Below are 24,162 nucleotides of genomic sequence, written 5' to 3' on the forward strand. Positions count from 1 at the left end.
GTACTTGTTGGTTTCACCATGTCAACTAAGTGATGGAACACAACTATATCAATTATTTTCATTCACCACCATCTCAAGAAACTTCTCCATATGAAGATGGTGTTGAAACTTCATTTCATTATTACCCCGCCAGGGGATGTTATCCACTGTCTGTCCCAAACTTGGATAAAGGAGGAGTGTTGTGTTAGGTAGTCGACAACCAGCGTAAAACCTAGTCGGATCCAAATATGAATTCTAGACGAACTATCTATTGGGGCGTAACCCACATAGAAGTCTAGAATTCATGTAGCCGACCCCACATAGTGGGATAAAGGTTGGATATGTTGTTGTTGTTGTACTCTCTTCTCCGACACTGCTAGCAGTTCCACTTTTTTTGATGAATCTTCTTTCATAGGAGGAAGGCCCAAGCTGGTTAGCTCAATAGACTTTTTTAATAGTGAAACGTGAAAAACAGGGTGGATCATCACTCCTTCGTAGCTTGTATGCCACCTTCCCGACCTTGGCCATTATAGGAAATGGTGTATAATACTTGGGACTTAACTTCGATGTAGGTGTTGTAGAAAAAAGCTGTTGTTGAAATCTTTTGACCTTCAAATAAACCATATCTCCCACCTTGAAAGTTCTCTCACTCCTCCTATTTGCCATTTGCTTCATTCGGGCCTATGCTACTGTCAACTCCTTCTTTATCACCTTCAATGCTTCTTCCCTTTGCTGTAAATATTGGTGTTAAAATTAGGAGCACTAGGAACACTCAATCTTTGCCAATAACAGTCACACACACACACACACACACGATAAAACCCCAACAACAGAAATGGTAAATCAGAAATGTTAGGATTAGGAGCTCTTATATACTCAATCAATACTTCTAGTTTGCCAATTCTCTCAACACTCCTCACCCGAAATCAACCCACAACAAAAAATATAAACTGGAAATGTAAGAACATAATTCAACAAAGAAAGAATGAAAGAGATACAACCAAACCACACAATAGGCACACGATTTTATCCTGGTTCAGATTGCAATAAGCAATCCTACATCTAGCCTTAAGAACCCTCCAAGAGCAGCCTTCTTTGATTCAAAAAGAATGATCACAGTACATCAGTTGCACCCCCCGATTACAAGCCTTCTCTCAAGATTACAAAAGCTATCCTAAATCATAGCCTTTCCTCTCAGAAAGCTTTCTCGAGAAACAACTGAATTATGCGCCACTGATGTCTAACCCTCCTTCCCTATTTATAGAATATTAGGGTGACAATTCCTACGCTATTACAAGACTGGATATTACCGGCTTTACTCCCAACTTGACCGCTATTTACAAGTGAGTCCACCGCCTATCTCTGCTCTCTAAATTGCATAATAACCTATATAAAAAACACTGTTGTCGCTGCCTCAATACGCTGGACAAACTCTAATAACTCTCGACCATTGTCTTGAGTATGATCCATTTCATTCGTTGTCCATCAAAGTCTTGGCCTGCTCTTCCTTTTGGTTCCATCATGATATACTTGATCATCAAAATGAAACAAACATTAAGAATTTTCAAATGATGCTATAAATTTTGACAATGGAACACCCTTGGTTAACATTTCAGCTGCATTTTATACCTGCAACTTTTATTAGGATTGATTCCTCCTTCTCAAGGATTTCCGTAATGAATAAATTCCTAACATCAATATGATTGGTCTTTTCCATGGTGGGATTGAATCTAAGCCAGGTGGACTATCCATTGGCTATTTCAACTTTCTCTACTTAGACATTCTTTTAGGGTTCCAGCTGTACAACTTGCAACCTATAACTTTTTGTCTAAGTACACTCCACCATAAACCAAATCCATACTTAATGTTATTTCTTCATCCCAAAGGGTCCAACCTTTTTACACAGCATCACAACAATAGTGCACCTTACCCGGATCAGTCTTAACACTGCTAGACTTACTCCTAGCTCCCAAAACTGGCCTTTAGGCTTTACCATTGTCTTCCCATCTTATGTTTGCTTCAAAAACTCAAAAGGACTGTTCATCTCTTTTGTGCCTCTTCTCTCTATCAACTTAACAGAGTATGCTTAAGTTTGGGTAATCCTAGGCTGTCATAAGCTGTCCAATTCCTATTCCAACCTCTATGCCTTAGAATTTCCAGCTTCTCCTTTATCCTACACTCTCAAACACTGACCTAAGTTCTCAGCTACACCTTGAGAGTCCTCATGGACAAATTTCCAAAGAAGTTTCCTTACATTTCACTAGGCATACCATTGGAATACTCATAGCTTCCTCATGCACTCAATTTTAACCCTTGGACTTATCCTAAAGGGATCCGATTCCTTATACCTTCACCTTGGGAATTACTATCATTCATAGAGAGACTTTCTAAGAAATCAACCTTGCTTACCTTTCTCTCTGACCTCTAATCCCTTGGGCTACTCTATAAGATCATTTTTCCCTTAATTTTCACATGGATAATGGCTGTTAGAGATACCTATTCAACTCAAATTAAGCCTTCATGTGCTGCTTTAACCAATGGCTATTTGTCTAGCCTTTTTCCTAGACTTTTCCCCATTTCCAGCACCTTCCTTAATTCTCAAATACACTTTACAGCACTCCACCCCTTTAACCTAAGGGATCTTCCATTTAAGTCCAAGTTTCTTTTCTCCCCAAATTTACATGGCTCCATGCCATTCATTTGGACAAGAGTGCATCCCTCTTCTTATGCAAGAGGTTCTATTTTTCAGCCTATTCCTTAGCACTCAAACCAAAGCATAAGTATCTTAAACCCAACTCTTTCCATATCTCACTGGTAACTCACTTGTGGTTTTATCTATTCCTCATCCTAGGCAACACTCTATACCTTCTACTCCCTTGCTCATTATCAGCTTGATGATTCTATTTCCCTTTCCTTGTTTAGTCTGGACTCTGATCAACAATGGCTACACCATACAAGATAACACTTGCACGCACCGTTTCCTCTCACTGTTCACAAGGACCCTCACTGCAAGAGCCAACACTATCTTAAACACTACCTTCCTCCCTCTCACAATCTAGCCCAAACTTACACAATGAATACGACCAATTTTTTTTCAGATTTCCCTATTGCTATACCCTGGTTCATGGGCTAGTTTCGGACATTCCCAAAAGGATTATACATGCTGTTTTATTTTTCCAGCATCCCAGATTCCATCCCTTGCCCTTAGCATCAGTTAATTTTATGTCCTATTGAGTTTTCCCACATAGGTAAAAACCCTAGCTCTAGAAGTCCTAGGCATACCTATTTTACAACTCCACAACACCTAACCCTTCACACCAGAAGCAATTCCAGCAAGATTATATTCAATTTTAGCAAACTCATATACGCTTGGGAATTCCTTAGGGACACACCATCTCCACTAGGTTCACTTCACCTAGCTCCACCATGAGACAAGGCCTAGATAGGTTCCCCTAGATCCTAGAAACTGATCTCTAATGGGCTTTTGACATATACAAGGTCTGTTTTTGGAGACTTCTACATTTGGTAACCTTACCAAACTACATGGTTCCTATTCCCTTATACTTGTAAACTTTTCCCTCCCCTAATATCCCTAGCCTAAGATACCTGTTCTTAGTCCTTGCTCAACATGTGAGCTATCCTCAACAAATGACACTGCCTAACTTATCCTAGGCTATCCTTAGTGGCTGCAGCTTATCCACATAAAAAATGCCAGCCTGCATCACATAAATTCCATTTTTGAGGGTTGCTTCCATCTCTATAAGAGATCCTTGTGTAACTTCTTAGGACTCCAATTCTCCTCTATAGGAGAAACCCTTTCTATCTAATTCTCCTAAGAAAATTAGGTTTATGATTAAACAGGGATATATTTTTACAGATTCTAATATTCTAGAACAGCTCCACCATGCATTCTAATTTCTCCCATCTCTAATTCCCTTGACCTTAATTTGTTGCCTAGACAAACCATTTCCCTCTCCACCATGTCTCTATGGGTAAATACCCATTTCCTATGAGAAGTGCATCCTAAACCTAGTGCCTATGCTACTTTTCCTGCATACCTAGAAAAAACTATAAAACATCCGCACTTTCATAGTCAAAACCACACATGGTGCTAGAACATTCTGGGCTAGTTCTTTCTTGAGATTCTTTATTTTTGGTTGGGCAATTTCTCTTGATGTGGCCTTCCTCATGATAGTGAAAGCATTTTATTTTTCTCTTGCCATTCTTAGATTTTGATCTATAGACCTTCCTCTTTGCTTAGGATCATTCCTATCTGGTCTAGATCCAATCGATAGAGCATCACCGGCAGCACTATTTCCCTCTAATTTCTGTTGCAACTCCTTAGAGTTCAGTGCTCTTATTACATCCTCTAAGGTCAATGTATCCCTACCATGTTTAAGGATATCTACAAAAGTTTCATATGACTTAGGTAAGGAATGTAATAACACAAGGGCTTTATCTTCATCATCATAGTTTACATCTATATTTTCTAAGTCAAGACACAACTTATTAAAATCATCTATGTGACTTTGCAATTTTTTCCCTTCTTGCATCTTAATGGTAAAAATTTTTGCCTTTAAGAACAGCCTACTAGATAGGAATTTTGTTATATACAAACTTTCTAACCTAAGCCATAATTCTGCCACAGTTTCCATCTTCGAAACCTCTCTAAGAACTCTGTCTCCTAAACTTAAGATTAGAGTATTATATGGCTTCTTAATAATTTCTTTCTTCTTTTCTTTAGAATAGACTTCTGGCATCTTTGACTCTCCATCGATAGCCTCTTCTAATCCTAGATTACCCTACAAAGCTCTCATTTTCATTTTCCAAAGTCCGAAATCATTAGACCCATCAAACTTCTCAATGTCATATCGGGCAGCAGAGGCCACGGAAGCCATGGCAAGGAGAAATCCTATAGATTTCTAGGGTTTTTGGCAATTTTTGAAAGAGTTCTTGGCTATGATACCAATCTGTTAGGATTAAGAGCGCTCTTAGATACTCAATCAGTACTTCTATTTTGCCAATTCTCTCAACACTCCTCACCCGAAATCAACCCACAACAGAAAATATAAACTGGAAATGTAAGAACATAATTCAACAAAGAAAGAATGAAAGAGATACAACCAAACCACACAATAGGCACATGATTTTATCCTGGTTCAGATTGCAATAAGCAATCCTACATCCAGCTTTAAGAACCCTCCAAGAGCAGCCTTCTTTGATTCTGAAAGAATGATCATAGTACATTAATTGCACCCCCCGATTACAAGCATTCTCTCAAGATTACAAAAGGTATTCTAAATCACAGCCTTTTCTCTCACAAACCTTTCTCGAGAAATAACTGAATTATGCGCCATTGATGTCTAACCCTCCTTCCCTATTTTATAGAATATTAGGGTGACAATTCCTATGCTATTACAAGACTAGATATACCAGTTTTACCCCCGACTTGACAACTATTTACAAGTGAGTCCACTGTCTATCTCTACTCTCTAAACTGCATAGTAACCTATATAAAAAACACTGTTGTTGCTGCCTCAATACTCTAGGCAAACTCTCTGAACCAAACTCAATACTCAATGCTTGGAGGTTAGTAACCTACTCTCTAATGGTCAAATTCTCTATCCTACTTTGGTTCATCTCCTCTTGTGTTTAGCAAAGGCCTAACTCCGTCATATCCAACTTATCCTCTAGTTGTTCTTGATTCTGTCGGAGACCCATCTCCAGAGCATCCAAATGAGTCTCTAGTTGCTTCATCCTCGTGCCTTTTGCCATCACTTAATTCACCTCACCTTCAATCACTTAGCTACCCAATTCCTCGGAACCGATCGGTTGAGATATATGATCGTAATGGCATAAGCTCTGATCACTTTTGCTTCAGGTAACTTCTAGTTCTCCAAATCCAGTTAGTGGATATTACCAATTGTGGTCTTGTTTAATTTCGATAGCTCGGAATTTGTTGCTCGCTGAGAGATCCCCAACCCAATGGTCGGAGATTGCCTGGCTCTGATCCCCATTGTCAAATCCCCAAATTTGACAAAGGTTCGTGTGGGAATGTTCAAGATTTGGAGAAGAATTTAGAGGGTGAGAGAAGATATGAGAGAGAGATAATAGAATGGAGAGAGAAGATTTTATCTCATTCATCACATAATATCATATTCTCTAGTTGTGGCTTTATATTGGCCTCCATCTGGAGTACAAGCAACCAGAATGTACAATCGGTGAAGCATGGGTACTCCTAACTAACTAGGTACTATCCTCACAGCATAAAGGAAATTACATTTACTATCCTACCCTTAGGAATGTGACACAACATTTAGGTTGCCCCATTATGATTTGAAAGTTATTGGTTCAAATTGTGGAAACAACCTCTTTGCAAAAAAGCAAGGTGAAGGCTATGTTAAACAAGGGCATCCATCCAATCCTCACAAAGTGTTTAGTGTTGTGCATTAAAAACACCCTTTTGGTGGTGGGGGTCCTCATGGGGTTTTGTTGGGAGAGCTTTGAGGGGTCAGTGAGGAAGGCTTTTCTAGGATTTTTGGGGAAGTTCAGCAGCTATGTAGGTTGGGAAATGGTGTAGTTGTTTGTCTTTGGAGAGTGGGGAGATGATAATCTCTGGGTGGGAGATCTGTGAAGCTATATTACTGGCGAGGGTGACTTGAAATGGGAGAGGGTACTTGGGCCTTGAATATCTTGGAGGCTGGTTATCAAGAAGTTTGTATAATATATCTAGCATCACACTAGCTGCTTTGCAGGAATTGATTTTGTGTAGAAGGGTTGCCATGATAGTAAGGTGTCTAATGACAAAGATGTCCAATTGAGATATGGGGATTGCAAACTGCTCTAGAACCATGATCTAGATCACACAATGCATTGGTACATTCACACACCAAATCAGGACATAGGTCAACTGTAATTTGGAGGAAGTAGGATTAAAGTCCGTGGGTGGGGGACTAGGTTCTGACATCAAAAGCAATTTGAAGTGTGGGATCCACAATTGAAGCTACTAGAAAATCAAAAAGTTACCAATTTGAAGCTAGTGTATCAAGATCAAAGTGATTCATGAACCAATCTAAAGCTAAGCTTTTAAAATTTCTATTGGTTACCCCATGGTGAAGTTTTGAGAGTGGGAGAAATAGCATCGATTTGAAACTCTTTTGTGTATATCCTCAGGCTTAATTCTCAACTGATAATACCCAAACCTTTTGATCTTCAATAACATTTGCTCCCTACAACTGATCAAATAATTATTTAATCCTTGGAGGAGGATACTTGTTATTTACTCTCTTTTTTTTTTTTCTGTAAATTCTTGTTATTTACTGTCACCTTGTTCAACTTTCGGTTGTCTATACACATTTTCAAACTGCCGTCTTTGTTCTTCACAAATAAAACCTGTGCAGCCCATGGTGACACGGTCAGTTTAATAAAGCCCTTGTCAATCAGATCTTGCAACTGTTCCCTTAATTAGCAGATCTCTGTTGGAGCCATATTTTATGGAGATGTTGAAATAGGGCTTGCCCCTGACAACAACTCTATAGAAACTTCTTTCCCAGTTAGGGGGTAGACTGGGTAGATCCCCTAGAAATATATCCAATTATTCTCTCACCATATCTCTCAAGTCTTTGAAAATTTGAAAATTTGTTCAAATACAAAAAATTTCTGAATAGAAAATGGAGATTTAGAAAATGTGGTTTTCCAAAATTGAACTAAACTTGGAAAACTACTAAAATGAGTTTTCTAAGTTTTCTTTGTTAATTTGGATATTTGGAAAACATGGTTTTTCAAAAAATTTCCACAAATCATTTTCATCTCCTTATCTAACACAAGTTAGACAAATTAAATTAAAATATCTTCTTTTTATTGGACATATGTTCTAATTTTCTAGAATGGAAATTAGTTTATGTATTTCTAACATTTGAACTCATTTTCCAAATTTTCTCTATAAAATGAAAACTAGAGATTTTATAGAAAAGTGGAGATAGAAAACTGGAACTCATTTTCCACAACTAAACAGCCCCTTTGGTGTTGAAAAGTTCCTTGAACTTTTCCCAAGTGATTCTGTAGACTTTTCTTGGAAAGTCTAATTCTATTAGTCACCACCTCTTCTAGTGTCACCACATTGCTACTTGATGTATTTCCTATATCTTATAATTTAAAATTTGGAAATACATTTTATTTACCATACATACATAGTTCCTCTTCCCACAAGTTACATACGATAACTATGCTTAGTTTTCAATGAAGGGACCCTCTGACAACCTCGGCTCATCTGGCCAATTTTCTCTCTTGGGAACCCACCCCATCGGACTCCTCTTAATCTTGGACTTATCACGAGGATCCACTCCCATCAAGTTTGCTATCATTCTTGTGGCTTTTGCCTTTGCTGTTAGGCGATACTCTTTAAGATCCTCGATAGCTCTCAATCTTGCCACTAGCTCATCAAAACTTGAGATATCTCTGAGCTCATGGTTCTTAATAACCACATTTGTCCATTCTTCATTCAGCTTCTTGATCAGAAACTTAATCTGCACATGATTCATGAAGGGTTGTGAAATTGGCTTTGAATCTTGTCTCCTAGGTTGTGGTGGATTTTCATTCATAATTTCAATGATCGCATCCAAGAAATCATTCACCCTTTCATTTTTCTTTTGAGTCTGTCCTTTCAAAATTTTTGCCCATTTCTGAACGGCTTCATGCTCCTCCTTCATGAATTGGTATACTACACGAGGCATCCTACCAATCACAAAATACCTCACATTAGTCATTTAAAAAATTTCTAAGTCCCATCTAACTATAATGCGCTCTAACACCAACCGTAACGCCTTGAGGCATTTCTAAGTAAAAATTCAGGGGAATTTTTTTTCCTCAAGTAATAAATCCAATTTCTTTCTTTAATAGAATATATGAACCCATACCTTGAACCTTGTTGAAGACTCGATGTGTTAGCCTAGCCTTCCTTTCCTTCCTTCCCTCTATATTTCCCTTCTTGTACTTCCCCTGTTTCCCTCTCTCTCTCTTTTGGTAGCAACTCTTCTAATTTGCAAGCATACATGTATATTTATACTCATTCAAGGCATCGACACGTCATTCCTTGAGAAGATGAGTCATCTTCCTTACGTGACACTTTCAGCTTTATTTGCTACGTGGTTGCCTCTTAATCTATTGAACGCTTATATCATCCATGTATTGCTGGTTTATGGCCAGCTCATGCTGCTCAGGTTAGTGGCTGCATTGCGTGTGCATTTGATTTTTACCTTATTTTACTCTCATGCTTTCACACTCGTATATTTATATTTATTATACTAAATCAATTTCCTTTCTTTATATAGGGTCCCCTTCCACTAACCTCACATTAATGCCACACACACGGATACATATATATAGACACTTATTTTAATATATGTCCCTCACATAGTCAAGGAAAAAACCCACCAGCTTGATTCTTTCTTTCCTTTTTTTCTAACCTAATTATATATATATCTGTACCACGGTACTCACCCTGCCATATCCCAATTTCTCATTATTGGATAACCTCTTCAATCCTTGAAAATAAATTTTCCATTTCATGTGCCAGGCGGCCTCACGATTCATACCCTAGAATTCGTGTCAATGGGCACTTCTCCAAAACCTGTCGAACTATATACCAGCAGACTCATTTTGATACAAGGATTCCAAATCTGTGGTCCGTTTCTTGAAATTCCATCATTTCCTCAGTTTAATATTATATTTACATGCTCTATTTTAGTATTTTTTGCATTTTCCTTAAAATTCAATTAAATAAATTAGAGAAAATGATACTAGAGGACCAGGTATTACAAGTAGCGTCTTTCCAATGGCTAAATCTCTGCCTCTTTAGTCTTCTCTTCATCTCTGTTCCTCTGTTTTTTAGCACACTGGACAGTTGGAACTGCACTTTTGTTGCCCTTCTTTCCTTACCTTTTCCTCATATTTCTAGCTCTTTTATTGTTTATTTCTTAGGTTTTTGTTCCCTTTTACTGTCAACCAAGGCACCTTATATAGCAAGGTCCTTCTCTCTATAACAATTAACAAACTGCCTAGCTTTTCCTTGTTACTCCTATTCCTTCTCCCTGTAGCAATTAACAGCCAGTCCTTTCAGAAGGATTCTGCTTCTAGAATGCACCTAGTCCCTCTTGCCCTCAGCTACACATGTGGTTCTTACCACAGCTCCCAGCTGAGCCAATCCCAGCTTCTTCACGCATTCCTTCAGGACCATCTTTCAGCTTCTAGAGTTGAGCTTCTCCTTCCAATGTGCTGTGAGCAGACTTATGACCCAAAGAGATGTCCATTTGTCTTAGATTCTGGTCCCATTTATCCTCTTTATATTACCTATCTTTTCAACAGAAAATGTGCAGCATTGTAGCTTAGAATTTGGCTTGCTCCTGGAAGGAAGTTCAGTTCTGAACTTTTAGTTGCAGCAGTCTTTCTTCAATTGGTTTTCTTTCTTCCATTTTTTTTAGTATTTTTGCATTTCTTTTGCTAAGTTAATTTTCTTTACTTCTTGGTCCTTTTTCATCCCCATAATACGTAGGATTAATCAGGTCCATTTTGGCGTTTCTGTTTGAATTGCATGCTGGAGAACTATTCAGACATTTTGGTAATTGGCAAGACCATAACCCTAATTGCAGATAGGTTCTATTCACCATCCTTGAAAAGTGATGTTGCTGGGACTGTGCCCTAGTGTTGTACTTGTCAATTACCTAAGGCGAAAAAGCAGAATGCCAGTTTTACACATCTTTATTAGTTCTGGACAAACCATGGAAAGATTTTAGCAATGGTTTCACCCTTGGTTTGCCTAAAATTGTTAGTGAATATGATTCCATCTTACTTGTGGTTGAGGGGTTTTCAAGATGGCTCATGTTATCCTTTGTAATAAAACAGTCAATGTTTTAAATGTTGTCAAGTTATTCTTTTGAGAAGTTGTTCGTTTTGGTGACTACCCACTATCATGTGTGAAGGGGTTGTCACTTGTCGTGTTTGTTGGTTATTTGGAGAACTCTTTGGAAACTATTTGGGGCTTTTCATACAAAAATTGAGGAAGCTAAGGTAGTTAATTGTCGTTTAGTCTCATAGGTGTATTGTGGGTGATAAACTGGTGAGTTGGGATGTAATTTTACCAAAATGTGGAGTTTGATTATAATAATTTGATCAGTTGGTTTACTGGAAAAAGCCCTTCCGAGATTCTTTTATGGTTTTCCTCCCTACCAACATATTTAGTTTATTTCATTACCCCAGTCAGTTTGAACGACCATATTTGTGCCTGGCAACCTGGCCCATTCTTTGGGTGAGATCCATCACCGTAAAATTTTCCAGCAGTGTTTTGGTCTTGTTACTTGGTGGCATCCCTTCCATCCAAACAAACTTAATGTCTTCCAAGAATGGTGTCCAAAGAATGAGCCTTAAATCTATTTTTGCAAATGCTCTATCCTAATTGTTCTACTTGAGCCTTAAATTCATTTTTGATAAACCTGGTCCCTGACAGAGAAAATACTAGTTGCAATATGTCACTATACTCTCCAAATCATTACCCATATGCCATATTGTTCTTTTATCTCTCTCTCTCTCTCTCATGCGCATGCACATGCACATTCAATGACTCTCATGTTGAACTGAGTCCCCTTTTTATATACATTTTATCCTAAAGTTCCATTTATGTGCAACTGCAAAATTAGAGAAGTAACTGGTGTTCTTTCCTTCGAGTCCAAGGTTTTATCTTCATCTATTCTTTCTCGTCTCCCCCAAATTCATGGGACTTGTTGAGTTTATAAAATTAGTGAACAATTCTTTTTTAGTTTGGGATTTTTATGATGCAATATATGAACTCCAGATTTTGAGCATAATTCTCCTATTTATATGAGGTATTTCTGTGATATTCCCTCTTTATGTGCTGTCATACTGATATCTCATTAGATGATGATGTTTTCTTTTTTGTTGTTGGGCAGGTGGTTTGAATGTTCTGAATGTACATTCAAATGAGTTTGTCTATGCTAGCTCTATATCTACGGGTGAAATTGTTAAAAAGGTTGAATCACCCATTGACAAGGTTCAGGCTTTTAGTGATATATTAAAAAGTTGCAGGAGTGAGAAAAAGAGCTTGACTGTTTACATTGGAGACTCAGTGGGTGATTTACTTTGTCTGCTTGAAGCAGATGTTGGAATCATTCTTGGATCTAGCAGAAGCTTGAGGCGAGTGGCTAGTCATTTTGGTATTTCGTTTGTTCCATTGTTCCCTGGCTTGGTCAAGAAGCAGAAAGAATTTGTTGAAGGAAGATCGCATGGTTGGAATGGGCTATCTGGCGTTCTCTATACAGTCTCTAGTTGGGCTGAAGTTCATGCTTTCATTTTGGGGCCATAAAATCCCTTTCTGATGTTCATGCACTCATCATATTAGTTAGGAAAGTGAAGAATATATGATAGAAGACAGATATACAACTTGGTGGCTAATTTTGTTGTGGGCCATGGATAAGATGTTTGCTCCTCTTTTTATCTAGTCTATGGGTCTTCTGTTCAGAGATGTAAATGCCATTCTTTTGACTGGTTGGCTATACTGGTACTTACAATTTTATAGTCTCTCTTTCTTTCACCACTAGTTCTATTGTTTCCTTATTATATTGACTTTTTGCCAAAACTTTCTTGCCAGGTGCTTGGAGGTTTCACAGTGCAGTCATCCTTAAATGAAGGGTGTCCTATCAGATCTTATATAGATTGTTATACTTGTGCTTTGGCAGGTTATTGCTGTTCGGTATTTTGTGGAATGGCAATTTAGAGAAGACAATATATGGATTTTCTGTTACATTGGTTCTGAAAGAGATAAGTTCCTGCCATTTCTTGATCTTTCAGCTTTCTCTGTGACAGTTTTTGGAATATGTGGTATAAATTGATCGAATTTGAGTAACTATTTTTAGGGTATTTTGAAGATAACTAATAATTTGAATTGTGAAAATTATTATAATCCGTGTAGAAACCTAGTAATCCTGACTGGAGCGCCCTATGTCTTCACTCTGGGTTTGGCTGCTCAAGAGATGTCATATTAAGTATAACCTTAATGCTACTAAATTGTGAAACCATAAGGTCAACCTGCTAATCAGAAAGATCCTCCTATTTCCATAATCATATTGGATTTCTGCAATTTGCATCCCAAGATACCAAACACTGCAAATGGTACTTGTCTTGGTCTATGTCCTAGTAATTTATTGTCCATTTTTGCGTTAAGCTATTGTTGTAAAGCTAACAAACAACTTTCTTCACAGTGTTTAACATTTAGGAAAATGACTTGGCTTTGTATTATCCTGCAAGTGGGATTAGGGGATCAAAATGTGAGGCATACATAAATCCCACAAAATAACCGAAAACAAAAAGGGAAAAAGAAAAACTATTTGGTGAAAGGTTATATTGTTTTTAACTAAATTGTGTTTGTCTTTCTTAGCAAAAAAAAAGGTGTCTTTGTGGACTGGTTATTTGGGGTTTAATTGTCTCCTAGAAGGAATAAAATTGTGTTTACCATAAAAATGAACAAAATGTTAACATTCCATAAGAAATCAACCTAAAAACACTGGTAGATTCTGAAACACTAACATTTTTTTCTGTAACAAATTTACCAAATTTCCCATTGCACAGAAAATCATGCAGAAAAGTTGACATACTCATGAGAATTATCCAGAATCCATTTCTATAATGGCCTTGATTGTTAAAAGAAAAAAGGTTGATAACAAATAAAATTAAATTTATTAGAGATTATGCGATAGGAGAGATGAAAAGGCTGTGATACAGTAAGCTGCTTGAGTTGCTTATTCTCCTTTTGCGCCTACCATTTCTTTGTAAGAATTATAAGGTGTACTCTTTTTATTGGTCTTTTCCCCCTTCTTTTGTTATCTCTGTCATCAAAAGCTTTCGCTTTTGCAAACTTTCCCCTTGTTGATTCTTTAGAGTTAAGAACTTTAGTTTATGAACTCAAACCATTCACAGACTTCTGTTGAGATCTAGCCTTGTTAAAGATGGAAACCTTTCTTTTTTTTGGTTTCCTTAAAGGAAATCCTAAATTTTGGAAACCTTTTGACCTTTGGTTGCAGCGAATTTAATGGGAAAATTACGGGCATTTAGAATGATATGCATTTATTATTGATAAATTTAATTTGTCGGATGTTGCTTAATCAACCTTTTGGTTTGGTTTTAGTTTACTTCCGGATTGCACGTGTATGCCCTTTATGTGAAGAGATACATAGAAGCAGCATATTCAAATTCTCAGTCAGCATAAATATATAAAACTTTGTTCAAGTCTTGAGTGTTTGTTTGCAAACCTTTGGATGCTTCCTGGTGTCTTGTTATTTCCAATTTCCGAATGTTTTCTGTATATGACTGGGCTGGAACAACAGCCTGGAGCAAAAATTGGATCCTTTATCCCATCTTTAGAAATAGTTCACTACCCAAATCTTTGATATTGAGCAGGAGCATCTTAAGAAAATGTGTGGCTTCAAGATTACTAATTTATTATTTTGTTTGACCTCTAATGACGCAGCAAGAAGAAAAGATTTCAAGCGAAATCTCTAAGAAATCAAAAGGAACTGGATTCCACCAGAAAGTTTAAAGAAATTTTCAGAATTCTATTAGAAAAACTGCCTCTAAAAGAAAAGAAAAAGAGTTTAAATACTACCCTGGTAACAAGCAATCATAATAGCAAAGCCTAACATGAAAAAAGACTAAAATAGACATAATCTAAAATAGAATTATGCTGTAATTACTGTTCTGTCCCTGTGCATTGTTCATTGTTACTGTTCACCATACTGTTCATTGCTACTGTTCCCGACATTGTTCTATATCAGTACCTTCCACCTCTGAGGAACTCAACCCCGAGTTATGTTCTGGATAGAGGGGTTCGGAATCTTCATGGTACTCATACAAGTCTGTTACATTGAAGGTACTAGAAATTTCCATGGAGGCTGGCAAATCAAGGATATAGGCATTGTTGTTAATTCGCTTAAGCACCTTGAAAGGACCATATTTTCGAGGCTTCAGCTTGTTGTAGGTACCAATGGGAAACCTCTATTTTCTTAAGAACACCATCATTGAATCGCCCTCTTAAAACTGTTTATTTCAACAGTGAGAAGCAACTGTTGTCTTATACTTTGCATTAGTCTTTTCTAGCTTTTGCTTTACCTCATCACGAATAGCAACCACTTCTTCAGCCAATTGTTCAGCAGCTTTATTCTTACTCTTACCCTTAGGTAGCTTTGCCAAATCAACAACATGATGGGGAACTTTGGTATACACGATAGCAAATGGAGATCTACCTGTAGCTGTGCGAACTGCACTGTTATACGCGAACTCAATTTGAGCTAATGCATAATCCCACTGTTTTGGTTTGTCTCCACACACACTTCGAATCATATTCCCAAGTGTACGATTTGTGACCTTTGTTTGTCCATCTGTTTGAGGATGGGCAGTGCTGCTTCTATTTAATTTCTTCCAAAACGATTTCCATAATGTAATCCAAAAGTGCCCCTGAAATTTCGTATCTCTGTCAGAAGTAATGGATTTGGGAACCCCATGCAAGCGAACAACCTCCCTGAAAAACAGTTTGGCTACATTCGAGGCATCAAAAGTTTTTCGACAAGCGATGAAGTGCACTATCTTGGAAAATCTATCGACTACCACAAATACTGAGTCAACTCATCTTTGAGTCCGTGGTAATCCCAACACAAAATCCATTGCAAGATCTTGCCATATGCCTTCCGGAACGAGAAGTGGCATGTACAATCCTATATTTTGGGCCTGACCCTTTGCCATTTGGCACGTATAACATTTTCGGACTATGTTGCCAACATCCCTCTTCAACTGAGGCCAGTAATATCGTTCCTCCAAAGTAGCTATGGTTTTGTCACGCCCCAAATGTCCGCTCAAACCTCCACCATGTAGGTCCTGAATCAACTTTTCACACAAGGAATAGGTAGGAATACAAAGCTGATTGCCCTTAAACAAATACCCTTGTTGATATGGAAATCTGCCATAGGCTCGTGATTCACACACTTGCTCCAAATCTGCCCAAAATCATCATCACCTCTATACAACTCCTTCAAGCATTCAAATCCCCCAATTTCCTGGGAAAGTGTGATTAATAGAGAGGCTCTTCGGCTGAGGGCATCGGCAACTTGATTCGAACTCCCAGATTTGTGTTCGAGCATAAAAGGAAATTTCTGTAGAAAAGCTACCCACCTAGCATGCATCTTATTGACATGCTTTTGGCTATTAATAAACTTTAAGGCTTGGTGATCAGTGAACAATACAAATTCTTTCTGCACAAGGTAGTGTTCCCATTGCTTATAGGCTCTCACAACTGCATAGAATTCTTGATCATAAGTGCTCCATTTCTGTTTGGCCTCACTCAATTTTTCAGAAAAGAAAGCTACAGGTCTATTTTCTTGAGAGAGTATTGCTCCAACACCTATGCCACTGGCATCACACCTTGTCAAAACTTGGCAAGGCTAGTACTGGGGCAGTGCACAATTTCTCCTTGATGAGGGCGAAGCTCTTATCTTGTTCCTCTCCCCAACTGAATCTTCTTTTCTTCAGACATTCAGTGAGTGGTGCCACTATGGTGTTGAAATGTTGTACAAATCGCCTATAGAAAGTGGCTAAGTCATGGAAGCTTCTCACATCGAACATTGATTTTGGAGTCGGCCAATCTCGGATTGCTTTTGTCTTCTCCTCATCCACGTGTATACCATCCTCACCAACCACATAGCCCAAGAATAGGAGTTTATTGGTGTAGAACGTGCACTTCTTCAGGTTGGTGTAAAGCTGATTTTCTTTCAACACGTCCAGGACTTGTCTCAAATGGGTGATATGCTCTCCTTTGTTCTTGCTATAAATGAGAATATCGTCGAAATACACAACAACAAAAGAGCCAATGAAAGGTCTAAGTACCTGGTTCATTAATCTCATGAAGGTGCTAGGAGCGTTGGTCAACCCAAAGGGCATTACCAACCATTCGTAGAGCCCATCCTTGCTTTTGAATGCAGTCTTCCACTCGTCCCGGGGCTTGATTCGAATTTGGTGGTAGCCGCTACGAAGGTCTATCTTTGTAAACATACTAGACCCCGAAAGTACATCCAGCATGTCTTCAAGTCATGGAATAGGGAACCTGTACTTCACAGTTATTTTATTGATGGCACAGCTATCAACACACATGTGCCAAGTCCCTCCTTTCTTAGGCACCAACAGAACGGGGACTACACATGGACTCATGCTCTCTTTGATAAACCCCTTGTTCAACAAGTCTTCAATCTGCTCTCTCAAAATTTCATTCTCCTTTGGACTCATTCTGTAGTGAGGCAAATTTGGAAGGCTTGCTCCTGGCATGAGGTCAATCTGGTGCTGGATATCTCACATAGGAGGCAATTCATTTGGGAGCTCGTCTGAAATCAAAACCTGAAAATCATTTAATATTTTCTGTACTTCAACTAGAATCATGTCTCCTTCCTTCCCAACCACCATAAGCCATTTTACCACTACTGGGTAGATGCAGTCAGAGTGCCTTGTAAAATTCACAATTTCTTGCTCGCTGCTTGTGAAACTTTTTGACCTTTGTTTGTTCGCACTTTTCGTCTGTTTGAGAGGAGCCATGGCGATCTTATAGTTGTCCCACATAAATAACACCACATTGTCACGTCCCCGGAAAGTAGAGTCAACATCAAACTGTCAAGGGCGACCCAAAAGAATATGGCATGCATCCATGTTAATGACATCACATATCAGCTCATCCTTATAACGTTTGCCAATGGAGAGCAGTACTTTACACATCTCAGTAACCTGAACAGAAGGTCCCCTCTTCACCCAACCAAGGGAATATGGATTGGGATGGTTTTCAGTTGGTAACTATAACATACTCACTAATTTCTTTGATACAAAGTTCTCACAGCTTCCATTATCTACAATCACTTTGCACACTTTATTCTTAATGGAACAAAGTGAACAGAATATGTTATGTCTCTGTCCCTCTTCTTTTGGTGACAAGAGGACTCATTGCAGTACCAAGTTTAGTCTCTCTAATCCTTCCTCAACTGCAAACTCTACTCCATCATCTTCACCTTCATCTGCCACCTCTTCTTCTACCTCTGAAAACTCCTCACGCTCTACCAAGTTAGCTTGTCTTTGTTCTGGATAGTTATTGGAGCGATGTCCAGACTTTTGACACCTGTAGCAAATATCAACTAAAGGCCTGGCATACGGATTCTCCCTTTGAGGTGGAACTCGCCCTACTCCTCTATTATCAAATTTGTTGCTGCCTCCTTTTGTATTAGCCTTGTTCTGGAAACTAGATGAGCTAGCAGTCGCTTTTCCTTTGTCAATAGCACTGTTTAGTGGTTGTTCAATAGGTGTGGCAGCCCTACGATAGTTGGTCGCCGCTCTCTCAACTCCAATCATCTCAGCCTTTAATGCCATGTTAATGGCTTCCTGTAAAGTCCAAAGATTCTGCAACCCAACTTTATCTTGTAAAGCAATTTTCAGTCCATTAATATACCTGGCTACTTTCTGATTTTCAGATTCGATCAAATTGTTGCGCTCAGCTAGTTTCATGAACTCGTGGGTGTAGTCCGACACTGATCGGTTGCCCTGTGTGCATCCCAAATACATGCGATATAAATCTGCTCATAATTAGCGGTTAAAAACCGATCCATCATAAGCTGTTTCATCTTTCTCCAGGTTCGAACTCTATTCTTTCCCAGTCTCTGGCGAGTTTTTTGCAACTGATTCCACCAAATAGCAGCGGCAGATTTCAAACGAAAATCATTAAGATGGACATCTGCCTTAATCCTATAGTCGTCACAAGTGCCTCGGTGTTGACGATTGTGGTATTGAGGCGGATTCTCAAAATCCTCTTCGGAATCTGATTCACTGTCTTCAACTACAGGCCGCTTATTGTTTCCTCGTTGTCTCTCAACATGGGCATTTATATCGCGGTGATTCCTTTGGTTAGGATGTTGCGGATTGCCAGTATTGGCTGGTGGAGGGTTTCCAACGTCATTTCCTCCGTTATTTCCAACAACCTGCAACAGCAATTGGCAAATCTCTCCAAGTTGTGTGGACAGATTGTCAATCCATTGGTTTTTGGCATTAATTTCAGCCTTCATGGCAGCAATTTCATCACCCATGGTCGATTTGATGGAGAAGGATAGCAGTCAATGATATGGAGACGGAGAAACCGTGCTCTGATACCACTTGACACAGCAAGAAAAAAAGATTTCAAGCGAAATCTCTAAGAAATCAAAAGGAACTGGATTCCACCAGAAAGTTTAAAGAAATTTTCAGAATTCTATTAGAAAAACTGCCTCTAAAAGAAAAGAAAAAGAGTTTAAATACTACCCTAGCAACAAGCAATCATAATAGCAAACCCTAACATGAAAAAAGACTAAAATAGACATAATCTAAAATAGAATTATGCTGTAATTACTGTTCCGTCCCTGTGCACTGTTCATCGCTACTGTTCCCGACACTGTTCTATATCATCTAAATATTTATTCTATGTTTTTATTTCATGGAACTTGGCATAAAATGGCTATTTTGACCGATGCATCTGAAATAAAGTTCACTATATATTAGTATAACTACAACTACATATGTTGCATGATTATGTGTGAGAGCAAACCGTATCTTTTGCAAGCTCCATGTGGCATGGTTATGTGAATTTTTTATCAGCTTGATTATCTCAGAATTTGACAGTCTGCCAATATTACATCACACATTTAACATTACAAAAATTGTTTTAGATGAAAAATATATGTTTACTTTAATGGAAAATCTTTAGATTTTGGAGGCAATTGTTTGAGAAAAATAGAAGTATTTCTAAAATTACTGATAAGGTTATGGAATTGACTCAGCTAGCCGTGAAGTAATCTTTTGTATGACCACTCAAATGAAAAGAGAATTAAGTGGCTATATTTGATGTTTGACCATAGGGTGATTTTGGAAAGGTGAATCAACAAGGCTTCACTAAGAAATGTGTCGTCGTTTTAAGTTGTAAAAATGAAATTTGAAATTTTGAATTTTGTCAAATTAATTTTAGGGTCGCTTTATTTACTCATTTATAGTAACAGTTTAATACACAGATATTTTAAGTACCTGCGCAGACCTTATAGTTTTGCAATGCAACTTAATATCAAGGGAACTGAATTCATGCTTATGGTTTGCATGAAAAATGGATGATTCTCTTACAGTTGAAGGGTAGATAAGGAATGATTCTTAATGGATTTAGTAAAAGAGCCAAAAGAAATTGACTTGTTCCGTGTGGTTTTTAATTTTTATAAAACATACATAGCCTCTTTTGTTCAAATATGTTCTGGGTCAAATTATCTGATAAACCACATGAACCGGTTAATCTAATAGAATACATGGAAGTTTATCTTCTGTTGAAATGGTAGGAGAGATATGTGTAGACTTTTTAACAGCATGGGGGTTGATATGTGATGTTCAAATGATGTATATAATGCAGTAGATATACCAAGCTTTATTTTATTATATGAATCTTGCCAAAATAGCTAAGATGATTAAACCTAATGTCATTTCTCAAGTTGAAGATGCAATTTTATAACTGAAAGTAGATTTTTTTAGCATTTTAGAAGTTGTTTATCCAGCAATTGTTGGGACTAACAGTTTTTTACAAATAACAACTATTAGTTTTTACAAATAATGTATTTTACTTGAAAAACTTCTTTACTCACACTTGGTGAATAATAATGGGAATAATCTTTTGAGTGTAATCAACAACTCCGACAGGACTCGGTATGGTTTGTATTCTTTCTATGTGGTTTGGTTAAATTTACACTCGATTTATGCATTTTTAAAATTTGTAAGTTTATAATATATTGGTTATGTTGCCAGCCAAAACCGTTAAGATAAAGCTTAAAATGTTTAACTTGTTACAGATGTGGAGCCAAAAAAATTTGGATTAGTAGTATTCAGAACAAGACTGCAATTATTTTTTTGTATGTTGTGTAACAATTGCTCATAATTTTTTGGCCTTTTGTAGTAGTATAAAGTTTATGACTTAACAAAATTTTATATTTTACCAATGTTATGCATTAGCAATTCATTTGACCATTGAGTTTACACTGACCTTTCTCAAGTTAAATTCTGATTCTGTTTTTATATCTTGTAGAAAAGATGAAATATTTAATTAAAATCTGTTGATATAAACATAATCATCTATTAAGGTAAGTTATTAATGTTAAACTTGTAATCAAAGAGATTGAAAAGGGATGCAGGACTATATATATGCTTATATTGTACACTTGAGGGATAATACAAACTGTTCATTTTATACATCTAACATGGTATCAAAGCACAAACCTTAACCTAACCCTAGTCGCCGCCACCGCCTTCAACTGACGCCATCATCGCCGGTCGCTTCGCCAGCCGTCGTCATCACTACAGGTCTCTTCGTCGGCCGCTGGTTTCATTGGTCATTTAGCTATCGCGGCTCTCCTTCTCCAGATCCGGCCATCTTTTTCCTGCCGCGCCCAGATCTCACCTTCGCCATCGCCGCGCCCGCGCCCTCACTGTCGTCGCGCCCGCACCCTCACCGTCGTCGCGCCTGTCCAGATCCAGCCATCTTCTTTCAGCCGCCTCTAGATCTCGCCCTCACTGTCACCGCCTCTATCCCAGTCATCTCTCCACCGCCTTTGCCGCGCCTGTCTAGATCCGGCCATTCTCAGGCAACGTCAACTTCGATGACAGCTTCAGCTTTTGTGCACCCAGATCTACCATTGCTCCATATCTGTTCTTTCTTCTCCTTGATCGTGTAATCCAATCTGCTCCAGATCTGCCCAGATCTGTCATTACTCCAGATCTGTCTTCCCTCTCTTTGGTTGTGTAATCCAATTTGCTCCAGATCTGCTGTTCTTTCTACATCATGGATTCATCTCCAGCTCACTCTTCATCCACAAGCCGCTCCACCATGTCCACACCCATGACCATTCCTCATTTTTTGGGCACACCGGTTATTGCAACGGAGAAATTGAGTGGACAAAATTATTCCGCTTGGTCATGTGTAGTTGAAATTTGGTTTCTTGGTCATGGTCTTGAGGATCATTTATCAAAGACTATTTCAACTGTTTCTGAGGGCAATCAACCTCTTTGGCGAAAAGTGGATGCCCAGTTATTGAGTTTATTGTGACCGACCATTGAGCCGACCTTGATGCCGATATTTCGACCTCTTCGAGAGTGTAGTGCCCTATGGACTCGGGCTCATGAGTTGTATACTAGTGACATCACTCGTATTTATGATGTGATTGGTGCTTTGTTCAATTTACGATAGATTGATTTGGATATGACCATATATTTGGGTAAGCTTCAAGAAACAATAGCAACAACGTGATCAAATGTTTGTTATCCTCTGTCTTCATGAAATTCGACCAGAGTTTGACTCAGTTAAGACACAGGTTCTCGGCAGTGCCTTTCTTCCTCCTCTGATAGAGGTATTTGCCAGACTACTTAGAGCCTCTTCTATTACTGTTGATCGTGGCATGTCCGTTCCTGGAGATCACTCCACCCTTGTTACGACCCCGATTGATCGTGGACGTGGTGGTGGTCGTCGTTCTCGGCCCTAGTGCTCCTATTGTAATCGCCTTGGTCACACTAGAGACACTTGTTATCGCCTACATGGTCGTCCACCTCACGCAGCCAGTACTGCCAACATGGTTATGGGCGTTTCAGAGGGTCAGGCATCCATCACACCCAGTGATTCCTCACCAGTGACTATCTCTGGGGGGGAGTATGCTCAGTTCCTTCAGTTTTGGGCAGTACAACAAGCTATTTCACCTGTCACATCCTTTGCTGACACTAGTAACCCTACTGCCTACTTTACTAAGTCTTCATCTTCTCTTGGCCCGTGGATCTTCGACTCCGGTGCCACCAATCACATGTCTGGTAATCGTTCTCTCCTATCTCATGTTCAAACTTCACAATCTCTACCTCATGTTACATTGGCTAATGGCTCTCAAGCCTCAGTCACGATATTGGTACCGTATTACCTCTTCCTACTTTACCATTATCATCTATTTTATATTTACCACAATGTACCTTTAATTTGCTCTCTGTCAGTCAACTCACTCGCAGTCTTAATTGTTCTATAACTTTTTTGTCTGATTATGTTCTTGTGCAGGATCAAAGGACTGGACGGACGATTGGCACGGGACTTGAGTCTCACGGTCTCTACTATCTGTCTCTCCCTGCTTCTTCAGTGGCGGGCACGACAACAACTTCCCCACTACAAGTCCTTTGTCGGTTGGGGCACCCATTTCTTCCCAATCTCAAGAAGATGGTTCCCAGTCTCTCTAGTATTTCTTCCTTAAGTGTGAGTCTTGTCAATTTGGGAAACATAGTCGTAGTTCTTTCCCAAGTAGAGTTAATAAACGTGCTAGTTTTCCTTTTTCAGTAGTCCATTCAGATGTATGGGGTCCCAGCTATGTTAGTTCACAAGACGTTTTTCGTTATTTTGCAACATTTATTGATGATTTCTCTCAGACTACATGGTTATATTTAATGAAAACGCGTTCAGAGTTACTTTCAATCTTCATTACATTTTGTGTTGAAATTAGAACACAGTTTAATTTGCTTATCCGTGCTCTTCGTAGTGATAATGCTCTTGAATATTTGTCTCTTCTATTTAGATCTTATATGGCATCCAATGGGATTCTTCACCAGACTTCATGTCCTGGAACACCACGACAAAATGGGGTAACTGAACGCAAGAATCGTCATTTAATTGAGACAGCCCGCACGCTTCTTCTTCATATGCATATTCCACTTCAATACTGGAGTGATGCTGTCTTAACTGCATGTTACTTAATTAACCGCATGCCATCTTCTGTCCTTAATGACTAGATTTCTCATTCCATTCTTTTTCCTCGGGTTGACTTATATTCTCTTCCTCCTCGTATCTTTGGGAGCACGTGCTTTGTTCACCATCTTGCCCTAGGTCGTGATGAGTTATCCGCTCGTTCCATCAAATGTGTTTTTCTGGGTTATTCTTGCCTTCAAAAGGAGTATCATTGCTACTCTCCTCAATTAACTTGATATTTTGTTTCAACGGATGTTACCTTCTTTGAGTCATCTCCTTATTTCCCTTCTTCTTCTGCGATCTCCGATTCGGTGTCTGCTGGGTTACCTTTG

General features: G+C 38.6%; 1 protein-coding gene across 1 annotated transcript in view; it reads left to right on the top strand.

The window, feature by feature from the left end:
* LOC127800179 (bifunctional TH2 protein, mitochondrial-like) overlaps positions 1–14,000 on the top strand; it is a 33,004-nt gene extending 19,004 nt beyond the window's left edge. The window contains exons 6-7 of the mRNA XM_052334642.1: positions 11,940–12,547; positions 12,638–14,000. Of these exons, the coding sequence (XP_052190602.1) occupies positions 11,940–12,352 (413 nt within the window). The 3' untranslated portion in view covers positions 12,353–12,547; positions 12,638–14,000. The remainder of the gene's footprint in view (positions 1–11,939; positions 12,548–12,637) is intronic.
* The last annotated feature ends 10,162 nt before the right edge of the window (positions 14,001–24,162 follow it).

This window comes from Diospyros lotus, chromosome 1 (genome assembly GCF_014633365.1).
Source record: "Diospyros lotus cultivar Yz01 chromosome 1, ASM1463336v1, whole genome shotgun sequence".
NCBI lineage: Eukaryota > Viridiplantae > Streptophyta > Magnoliopsida > Ericales > Ebenaceae > Diospyros > Diospyros lotus.